This window comes from Loxodonta africana, chromosome 25 (assembly GCF_030014295.1).
Source record: "Loxodonta africana isolate mLoxAfr1 chromosome 25, mLoxAfr1.hap2, whole genome shotgun sequence".
Lineage (NCBI taxonomy): Eukaryota > Metazoa > Chordata > Mammalia > Proboscidea > Elephantidae > Loxodonta > Loxodonta africana.
The window spans coordinates 51,987,668-51,999,132 of NC_087366.1; the positions used below are offsets into that span (position 1 = coordinate 51,987,668).

The window sequence follows — 11,465 nt, forward strand, 5'->3', positions numbered from 1 at the left end:
CCTAATGAGTCAGCCCTTCCAGTCTCTCCTTTGGTGACAATTTTGCCAGCTTCCAACTCACTCTATCCTCCCATCCCCCCTCCAGACAGGAGATGCCAACACAGTCTCAAGTGTCCACCTGATATAATTAGCTCACTCTTCATCAGCATTTCTTTCCTACCCGCTGTCCAGTCCCTTTCATGTCTGATGAGTTGTCTTCGGAAATGGTTCCTGTCCTGTGCCAACAGAAGGTTTGGGGACCATGACCGCCAGGATTCCTCTAGTCTCAGTCAGACCATTAAGTATGGTCTTTTTATGAGAATTTGGGGTCTGCATCCCACTGATCTCCTGCTCCCTCAGGGGTTCTCTATTGTGCTCCCTGTCAGGACAGTCATCGATTGTGGCTGGGCACCAACTAGTTCTTCTGGTCTCAGGATGATGTAGGTCTCTGGTTCATGTGGCCCTTTCTGTCTCTTGGGCTCTTAGTTATCGTGTGACCTTGGTGTTCTTCATTCTCCTTTGATCCAGGTGGGTTGAGACCAATTGATGCATCTTAGATGGCCGCTTGTTAGCATTTAAGACCCCAGACGCCACATTTCACAGTGGGATGCAAAATGTTTTCATAATAGAATTATTTTGCCAATTGACTTAGAAGTCCCCTTAAACCATGGTCCCCAAACCCCCGCCATTGCTCCGCTGACCTTTGAAGCATTCAGTTTATCCCGGAAACTTCTTTGCTTTTGGTCCAGTCCAGTTGAGCTGACCTTCCATGTATTGAGTATTGTCCTTCCCTTCACCTAAAGCAGTTCTTATCTACTAATCAGTAAAAAACCCTCTCCCACCCTCCCTCCCTCCCCACCTCGTAACCACAAAAGTATGTGTTCTTCTCAGTTTATACTGTTTCTCAAGATCTTATAATAGTGGTCTTATACAATATTTGTCCTTTTGCCTCTGACTAATTTCGCTCAGCATAATGCCTTCCAGGTTCCTCCATGTTATGAAATGTTTCACAGATTCCTCACTGTTCTTTATCAATGCGTAGTATTCCACTGTGTGAATATACCACAATTTATTTACCCATTCATCCGTTGATGGACACCTTGGTTGCTTCCAGCTTTTTGCTATTGTAAACAGAGCTGCAATAAACATGGGTGTGCATATATCTCTTCGTGTGAAGGCTCTTATTTCTCTAGGGTATATTCCGAAGAGTGGGATTCCTGGGTTGTATTGTAGTTCTATTTCTAACTGTTTAAGGTAACGCCAGATAGATTTCCAAAGTGGTTGTACTATTTTACATTCCCACCAGCAGTGTATAAGAGTTCCAATCTCTCCGCAGCCTCTCCAACATTTATTATTTTGTGTTTTTTGGATTAATGCCAGCCTTGTTGGAGTGAGATGGAGTCTCATCGTAGTTTTAATTTGCATTTCTCTAATGGCTAATGATCGAGAGCATTTTCTCATGTATCTCTTAGCTGCCTGAATATCTTCTTTAGTGAAGTGTGTGTTCATATCCTTTGCCCACTTCTTGATTGGGTTGTTTGTCTTTTTGTGTTTGAGTTTTGACAGAATCATATAGATTTTAGAGATCAGGCGCTGGTCAGAGATGTCATAGCTGAAAATTCTTTCCCAGTCTGTAGGTGGTCTTTTTACTCTTTTGGTGAAGTCTTTAGATGAGCATAGGTGTTTGATTTTTAGGAGCTCCCAGTTACCTGGTTTCTCTTCGTCGTTTTTGGTAATGTCTTGTATTCTGTTTATGCCTTGTATTAGGGCTTCTAACGTTGTCCCTATTTTTTCTTCCATGATCTTTATCGTTTCAGTCTTTATGTTTAGGTCTTTGATCCACTTGGAGTTAGTTTTCGTGCATGATGTGAGGTATGGGTCCTGTTTCATTCTTTTGCAAATGGATATCCAGTTATGCCAGCACCATTTGTTAAAAAGACTATCTTTTCCCCAATTAACTGACACTGGGCCTTTGTCAAATATCAGCTGCTCATATGTGGATGGATTTATATCTGGGTTCTCAATTCTGTTCCACTGGTCTATGTGTCTGTTGTTGTACCAGTACCAGGTTGTTTTGACTACTGTGGCTGTATAGGTTCTGAAATCAGGTAGAGTGAGGCCTCCCACTTTCTTCTTCTTTTTCAGTAATGCTTTGCTTATCGGAGGCTTCTTTCCCTTCCATATGAAATTGGTGATTTGTTTCTCTATCACCTTAAAAAATGACATTGGAATTTGGATCGGAAGTGCATTGTATGTATAGATGGCTTTTGGTAGAATAGACATTTTTACTATGTTAAGTCTTCCTATCCATGAGCAAGGTACGTTTTTCCACTTAAGTATGTCCTTTTGAATTTCTTGTAGTAGAGCTTTGTAGTTTTCTTTGTATAGGTCTTTTACATCCTTGGTAAGATTTATTCCTAAGTATTTTATCTTCTTGGGGGCTACTGTGAATGGTATTGATTTGGTGATTTCCTCTTCGATGTTCTTTTTGTTGATGTAGAGGAATCCAAGTGATTTTTGTATGTTTATCTTATAACCTGAGACTCTGCCAAACTCTTCTATTAGTTTCAGTAGTTTTCTGGAGGATTCCTTAGGGTTTTCTGTGTATAAGATCATGTCATCTGCAAATAGAGATAATTTTACTTCCTCTTTGCCAGTCTGGATGCCCTTTATTTCTTTGTCTAGCCTAATTGCTCTGGCTAGGACTTCTAGCACAACGTTGGGTAATAAAGGGCATCCTTGTCTGGTTCCCGTTCTCAAGGGAAATGCTTTCAGGCTCTCTCCATTTAGAGTGATGTTGGCTTTGCATAGATGCCCTTTATTATGTTGAGGAATTTTCCTTCAATTCCTATTTTTGTGAGAGTTTTTATCATAAATGGGTGTTGGACTTTGTCAAATGCCTTTTCTGCATCAATTGATAAGACCATGTGGTTTTTGTCTTTTGTTTTATTTATATGGTGGATTACATTAATGATTTTTCTAATGTTAAACCAGCCTTGCATACCTAGTATAAATCCCACTTGGTTGCGGTGAATTATTTTTTTGATATGTTGTTGAATTCTCTTGGCTAGAATTTTGTTGAGGATTTTTGCATCTATGTTCATGAGGGATATAGGTCTGTAATTTGCTTTTTTTGTGATGTCTTTACCTGGTTTTGGTATCAGGGAGATGGTGGCTTCATAGAATGAGTTGGGTAGTATTCCGTCATTTTCTATGCTTTGAAATACCTTTAGTAGTAGTGGTGTTATCTCTTCTCTGAAAGTTTGGTAGAACTCTGCAGTATAGCCATCCGGGCCAGGGCTTTTTTTCGGGGGGAGTTTTTTGATTACCGTTCCAATCTCTTTTTTTGTTATGGGTCTATTTAGTTGTTCTGATTGTGTTAGTTTAGGTAGGTAGTGTTCTTCCAGGAATTCATCCATTTCTTCTAGGTTTTCAAATTTGTTAGAGTATACTTTTTCATAATAATCTGATATGATTCTTTTAATTTCAGTTGGGTCTGTTGTGATGTGGCCCTTCTCGTTTCTTACTCGGGTTATTTGTTTCCTTTCCTGTATTTCTTTATTCAGTCTAGCCAATGGTTTATCAATTTTGTTAATTTTTTCAAAGAACCAGCTTTTGGCTTTGTTAATTCTTTCAATTGTTTTTCTGTTCTCTAATTCATTTAGTTCAGCTCTAAATTTTTATTATTTGTTTCCTTCTGGTGCCTGATGGATTCTTTTGTTGCTCACTTTCTATTTGTTCAAGTTGTAGGGACAGTTCTCTGCTTTCGGCTCTTTCTTCTTTTCATATGTGTGCATTTATCGATATAAATTGACCTCTGAGCACTGCTTTTGCTGTATCCCAGAAGTTTTGATAGGAAGTATTTTCATTCTCGTTGCATTCTATGAATTTTCTTATTCCCTCCTTAATGTCTTCTATAACCCAGTCTTTTTTCAGGAGGGTATTGTTCAGTTTCCAAGTATTTGATTTCTTTTCCCTAGTTTTTCTGTTATTGATTTCTACTTTTATTGCCTTGTGGTCTGAGAAGATGCTTTGTACTATTTCGTGTTTTTTTGGATTCTGCAAAGGTTTGTTTTATGACCTAATATGTGGTCTATTCTAGAGAATGTTCCTTGTGCTCTAGAAAAAGTAGTATACTTTGTAGCAGTTGGGTGGAGAGTTCAGTATAAGTCAGTGAGGTCAAGTTGGTTGATTGTCGTAATTAGGTCTTCCGTGTCTCTATTGAGCTTCTTACTGGATGTCCTGTCCTTCTCCGAAAGTGGTGTGTTGAAGTCTCCTACTATAATTGTGGAGGTGTCTATCTCACTTTTCAGTTCTGTTAAAATTTGATTTATGTATCTTGCAGCCCTGTCATTGGGTGCGTAAATATTTAATATGGTTATATCTTCATGATCAATTGTCCCTTTTATCATTATGTAGTGTCCTTCTTTATCCTTTGTGGTGGATTTAAGTTTAAAGTCTATTTTGTCAGAAATTAATATTGCTGCTCCTCTTCTTTTTTGCTTATTGTTTGCTTGATATATTTTTTTCCATCCTTTGAGTTTTAGTTTGTTTTTTGTCTCTAAGTCTAAGGTGTATCTCTTGTAGGCAGCATATAGACAGATCGTGTTTCTTTATCCAGTCTGAGACTCTCTCTTTATTGGTGCATTTAGTCCATTTACATTCAGCGTAATTATAGATAAGTAAGTGTTTAGTGTTGTCATTTTGATGCCTTTTTATGTGTGTTGTTGACAATTTCATTTTTCCACCTACTTTTTTGTGCTGAGACGTTTTTCTTTGTAAATTGTGATATCCTCATTTTCATAGTATTTGACTTTATGTTTGCTGAGTCGTTACGTTTTTCTTGGCTTTTATTTTGAGTTATGGAGTTGTTATACCTTTTTGTGGTTACCTTAATATTTACCCCTATTTTTCTAAGTAAAAACCTAACTTGTATTGTCCTATATCGCCTTGTATCCCTCTCCATATGGCAGTTCTATGCCACCTGTATTTAGTCCCTCTTTTTGATTATTGTGATCTTTTACATATTGACTTCAATGATTCCCTGTTTTGAGCTTTTTTTTTTTTAATTAACCTTAATTTGTTTTTGTGATTTCCCTATTTGAGTTGATATCAGGCTGTTCTGTTCTGTGACCTTGTGTTGTGCTGGTATCTGATATTATTGGTTTTCTGACCAATTTCCTTTAGTATTTCTTGTAGCCTTGGTTTGGTTTTTGCAAATTCCCTAAGCTTGTGTTTATCTGTAAATATCTTAATTTCGCCTTCATATTTCAGAGAGAGTTTTGCTGGATGTATGATCCTTGGTTGGCAGTTTTTCTCCTTCAGTGCTCTGTATATGTCATCCCATTGCCTTCTTGCCTGCATGGTTTCTGCTGAGTAGTCTGAAGTTATTCTTATTGATTCTCCCTTGAAGGAGATCTTTCTTTTATCCCTGGCTGCTTTTAAAATTTTCTCTTTATCTTTGGTTTTGGCAAGTTTGATGATAATATGTCTTGGTGTTCTTCTTTTTGGATCAATCTTAAATGGGGTTCGATGAGCATCTTGGATAGATATCCTTTCATCTTTCATGATGTCAGGGAAGTTTTCTGTCAGCAGATCTTCAACTATTTTCTCTGTGTTTTCTGTCTTCCCTCCCTGTTCTGGGACTCCAATCACATGCAAGTTATCCTTCTTGATAGAGTCCCACATGATTCTTAGGGTTTCTTCATTTTTTTTGATTCTTTTATTTTATTTTTTTTCAGCTATGTTGGTGTTAATTCCCTGCTTCTCCAGATTTCCCACTCTGCATTCTAATTGCTCAAGTCTGCTCCTCTGACTTCCTATCGCGTTGTCTAATTCTGTAATTTTATTGTTAATCTTTTGGATTTCTGCATGCTGTCTCTCTACGGATTCTTGCAACTTATTAATTTTTCCACTATGTTCTTGAATAATCTTTTTGAGTTCTTCAGCTGTTTTATCAGTGTGTTCCTTGGCTTTTTCTGCAGTTTGCCTTATTTCATTTCTGAGGTCATCCCTGATGTCTTGAAGCATTCTGTAAATTAGTTTTTTAAATTCTGTATCTGATAATTCCAGGATTGTATCTTCATTTGGGAAAGACTTTCATTCTTTTGTTTGCGGGGTTGTAGAAGCTGACATGGTCTGCTTCTTTATGTGGTTTGATATCGACTGCTGTCTCCGAGCCATCACTAAGATATAAAAAAAAGACTCTTTTTTTTTTTTTATAGTAGTGATTTATTCTATATTTGCTCACTGAGTCTTGTTTTGTTTTCTTTCAGTATATGTGGATGGGCTACTAGATTGTGCTGTCTTGTTTGTTGTAGCCCTTGACTTACTTATGACCTATTACCAGCTGGTTTGGGCTGTTGCCAGATATATATGCCTGAGTCTATTCACTATTCTTGAGTAGAATCTGATTTTGGGTCATCAAGTGTGTGCTGCACCCTAACACCTATCCATCTCAAGAAGTAGTGGTGATAGTTATGTGCACCAGATTCTATTAGCAGCTGGGGTTCACACTCCAGAGGGGCAGGATGCTGACAGGCTTCCCCCAAGTGTCAGTGAGGTAGGTGTGTCTCTATTCCTATAGCACCTTGGTGGGAGGGCTCTGCAGCTGTACCTTAGGCCCCCAATGCAAGTACCTCTGCTGATTGGTAGGTGTCACCCTCCTTAGACCCCTAAGGCAAGAGTCTAGGTGGTCTGGGTGGAGCTTCAGCCCTCAGTTCCCTGTTGTGGGTCAGTTAGGGCTCTGTTGAATAAGCAGAGATATCAGACCCGGGAAACTTGTTTTTCCAGTAAATCCGCTAAAAAAAAATGCAGTCAGATCCCTATCAGAATTGCCTTTGCATTATAACAGCCACCTTGTTCCCTGTGAGGATGAAAGCCCGAGATTTGGATCATATATGCTTGGCTGGAGCTGGTTCTGTATTTTTAGTCCAATTAGGGAAGGATTTTTGGTCCCTGGGTTTTTTGTGGTTGCTTCTCTCAGGCCAGAAGAATGGGTTAGGAAATGACCAAAAAAAAAAGGCGGGGGAAGCAAAGCCGCGGAGCCGGAGCTGTTCTCCCTCTGGCTCAGGGAATTCCAATGTTAATGAAGCCGCCTGGGAAGGGGAGGGGAGGGTTCAGAAAAATAGAAGAGAGTAGCACCCCAGAATATGGCCAGAGTTGCATATCTTGCTTGGGATGACTATTTTAGCTGAGATTCCCGAGGGGTGTGTCGCCTATGTGTGCTGGCTGTGTGGAGATTGTCCCCGAGGGTCTGGCCCGCTGAAGCCGCGGTCAGATCCTCTGCTGCCAGTCCAAAGCCCAGGGTCAAGTTTCCCCTGCTGGGATGCTGCACTCCCGCCTCCAAAATCAGTCGCTGCCTCCCGGGACTTCTCCTCCCGCCAGCCACGTCGCCGCACCGCCTCTGCGGACCGGCTGGGCCCCCTCCCGGGGTTAGTTCAGGGGAGTAGGGCTGCGCCCCGTGTTTGCACCGTGACCAGATGCTGTGTTCAGCTCCCCTGTGCCCAGTCCAAAGCCCGGCGCCAAGGTTCCCCGGCTGGGACACTGCACTCCCGGCTCCAAAACCAGTCACTGCCTCCTGGGGACTTCTCCTCCCACCAGCCTCGTTGCCACGCCGTGTGCGTGGACCCGCTGTGCCCCCTCCCGGGGTCAGTTCAGGGGGGTAGGGCTGCACCCCGTGTTTGCGCCGTCACAGACGTCGTGTTCAGCTCCCCTGCACGCAGTCCTAAGCCTGGCGCCAAGGTTACCTGACTGGGACGCTGGCTCCAGGCTTCGAAAACAGTCGCTGCTTCCCCGTAGTTGTTCGTTCTCTGTCTCTGTCACTCAGGTCAACTCTTTAAATCTGTGTTTGTTGTTCAGGGTTCGTAGATTGTCATGTGTGTGATCGATTCACTTGTTTTTCCAAGTCTTTGTTGCAGGAGGGATCCGAGGTAGCGTCTACCTAGTCAGCCATCTTGGCCCCAGTCTCTACTTTAATTTTTGTTTGTGGTTTTAGAACCAGACAGGCTCAATCTAAAGTTTGTATGGAAAAATAAACAGGAACAGCCAGGAAAAATGAAAAAAAAAAAAAAAAAAAACTGTGGGTGGGACCTAAGAAATATTAATACATTTTTTTCAAAACCGCAATAACTGAAACATTGTGTCACATGAATTGACCAACAGGCAAATGGAACAGGATAGAAAGTTCAGGAATAAACGCTAATCCATAACTTATATAAGCATGGCATCTCACATAAAGATGGACTATTAAGTGAGTAATATTGGAAGAACTGGAAAGCCATCTGTTTTAGTTACCTAGTGCTGCCATAACAAAATATCCCAAGTGGGTACTTAAGGATCCCTGGTGGCACAGTGGTTAAGAGCTCAGCTGCTTACCAAAAAAAAGGTCGGCAGTTCAAGTCCCCCATCCACTCCTTGGAAACCCTGTGGGGCAGTTCTATTTTGTCCTGTAGGGTTGCTATGAGTCAGAATTAACTTGGTGGCAAGGGTCAGGTTTGGGTGGCTTAAAAACAAAAATTTATTTTCGCACAGTTCAGGACGCTAGAATTCAGGGCATTGGCTGTAGGGGAAGGCCCCTTTTTGTCTCTTTCAGCTTCTAGTAGCTGCCTGCTGTTCTTGGCTTTCCTGAGCTTGTAGATGCATCTGTCTTATTGCTGCACAACGTCTGTTTACTTCCTCTGTGTGTATGTGTGTTTTCCCTTTTATGAGAGACCGCAAAGAGGGATTAGTTTTAGGACATATTCTAATCTGAAATTACTTCATTAACATAACAAAAGAAAATACTATTTCCGAACATGGTCACAAGCACAGGTACGGTGTTAGGACATATTTTGGGGGGAACATAATTCAATCCATAATACTATCTGAAAAAATAAAATTAGACTCATACTTCATACCATAAAAAAAAACCATATGGCAGGATAAATTCCAAATAAAGATTTAAATGCAAAAACTAAAGCCATAAAAATACTAGGAAGAAAATAGGGAAATTTTTTCTGTAACCTCAAGTGGGGAGGGGCTTTTAACTATGACATAAAATCCAGCAGCCATATATGAAGAGATTGACGAATTTGACAGATAACAATAAAAATTTCTGCGTGATAACACAAAAGTGTTTATCAAAGGACAAACTAGGAACAATATTTGCAGTTCATATCACAAAGGGCCAATCTCCCTAAATACATAAAGAATGACTAGAAGTTGGTAACAGAAAGACCAACAACCTATTAGAAAAATGGATAAAGAACATGAACAGACCTTCACAGAAAAGGAAATGAGCTTGAGAAAAGCAACTGAGGTACTGCTTTTTACCCACTGGTTGGCAAAAATCTGAAAACGTAACCACACTTTTGGCCAGGGGTTGAGGAAACAGGCTGTCTCATACACTGCTGGTAGGGCCATGCGTGAGTTCAGCCCCTTTGGGTGGCACTTCGGCGTATCTACCAAAATTACAGTTACAACCAAAGTTGACCCAGCAACTCTTTTCTCTAAATTTATCCTCAACTACATGTCAGTATGAAGTTATTTATTCATTGGAGCATTGTATATAATAAAAATTAAAGATTGAAAACACTAAACTAAAAGGTCATGTAAGTAATTAACTAACCTAAAAAATTAAAGAATGTATCTCCTAAATATATTGTTAAATTAAAAAAAAAAAAAAAGGCAGGAACCATGTGTGATATGCTACCATTAGTGTTAAAAAAAAAAAAAAAGATATTAGCATTTGCTGTATATGCAGAAGGACAGTCTGGAAGTGTACATTGATAACCTGGGGAGGACAGAACGGGAGAGAGACTGTAAATTTTTTAATCTTGTGAGCATTTTACCTATCCAAAAGAATAATTTAACAAAATTGAATTAAAAAAATGTTTTAAAGGTCCAAAAAACAAACAAAAGCAAAAGCATGTGGCAAGTGTATCTTCAGGATAAATTTACAGGAGCGGAATTGCTTCCAAACTTTAAATGTTAATATTACCACAGCACAATTCCGCTCCACACCAGGATGGCTAAAAATGAAAAGACTGACGATACCAAATGTTGATACGGATGTGAAGCAACTAGAACTCTCATACGCTGTTGATGAGAACAGTAAAACCACTTTGGAAAGCCTTTGGCAGTTTCTTGTACATGTTGATATACTGTAAAAGAACTCTACTTATGCCTCCTCTTCCTGTCTGGACTCAGGATACTTTATAATTTGCTTTTTTTTTTTTTACTTATGTAGATATAGATGTAAGAATCTTTCTACCTGTTTTTTAAGGGAAACCGAGTCAGTAATTATGGAAATCATGCATTCCCTGTGGAAAGGAGTGTCTATGGGATTTGGCTCCAGGGAGGAGAGGCCAGCTCTCTTGAACGTGCTCAGTGCTGTGTTCTCTTTCCTCCCTCCTCTCAGGATCAAGTGATGTATGAAGCTCTTCGGCAGTCTCTCAGTCAGTGACGTCTCCTGCGGGGCTTGGAGGAATGCAGTGCATGGTGCTGATGGAGAAGCCTGCGTGCTGAGGTTCCAGCTTTCAGCTTAGCACAGATGTGGTTTCATGGAAGCGTTTTATTTTCAAATTAGTGAGACCAAGCCCGAACTGAAGATTCTTCCCCTCTGGCCACCCTTGTGTGGAAATACCCTACTTCCTTTTTAAGAAAAAGAAAAATTTAGAAACTGCTGAAATAAAATAACTGAAAGTTTTTCTAAATAGAATTTTTATTTTTAAACAATTTCAGCTGGTACAGAAAAGTTACAAATATATTACAACGAGCTGTTTTTCCTGAACCATCTGAGAGTAAGTTGACAACCTGCTGCTCCATCACCCCCAAATTCTTTAATGTGCATTTCCTACAGACCAGGCTATTCTTCTATATAACCAGCCATCAAAGGTCAAAAGATTAACATTCCTGCAATGCTACCATCTAGTCCTCGGGCTCCATTCGAGTTTCTTCAGTTGTCCCCAATAAGGTAGCAAAAAGACCCAGTTTAGAATTCGTGGTTGCAGTTAAGTGCTGTGTCTCTTTGGTCTCTTTAATGTCTGGAAGAGCCCCTCAGCCTCAATTTTCATGATCTTGGTATTTTGAAGGTTCCAGGCCAGTTACTTTGCAGAATACCCTCAGTGTCAATTTGTCTGGTGTTTCCTCACGATTAGACTCCAGGTATGCACTGCCGGCAGGGGTGTCATGGAAGCAACACTGTGTCATCTCACTGCACCCTGCCAGGTGACCTCTGACTTCGATTTGCCCCATTGCTGATGATGCTCTCTTTGGTCACTTGATGGTGGTTCTTCCAGGCTGCTAATGCAAGAAAGTTGCTCTTTCCCTTTGTACTTCATGAGTATTTTGTGAGGAGGTATTAAGCTCCGGTCCATTACTATCACTGTTTGATGTTCAAATTGCCCCAGATGGGGCCAGTGGGAGCCCCTTCAGGCTGGCCTCTGTGTCCCTACAGTGCTGCTCACCTCAGATGTGAGGTTCCTTTTAAGAATGTGGTTGATCAA

The 11,465-nt window shown here is 40.4% G+C and overlaps 1 protein-coding gene across 6 annotated transcripts in view; it reads left to right on the forward strand.

Annotated features, from left to right (window-relative positions):
* NVL (nuclear VCP like) overlaps positions 1–10,695 on the forward strand; it is a 133,802-nt gene extending 123,107 nt beyond the window's left edge. For all 6 annotated transcript variants that reach the window (XM_064276843.1, XM_003410940.4, XM_064276844.1 and 3 more), the window contains one exon: positions 10,379–10,695. In XM_064276843.1, the coding sequence (XP_064132913.1) occupies positions 10,379–10,423 (45 nt within the window). In that variant the 3' untranslated portion in view covers positions 10,424–10,695. The remainder of the gene's footprint in view (positions 1–10,378) is intronic.
* The last annotated feature ends 770 nt before the right edge of the window (positions 10,696–11,465 follow it).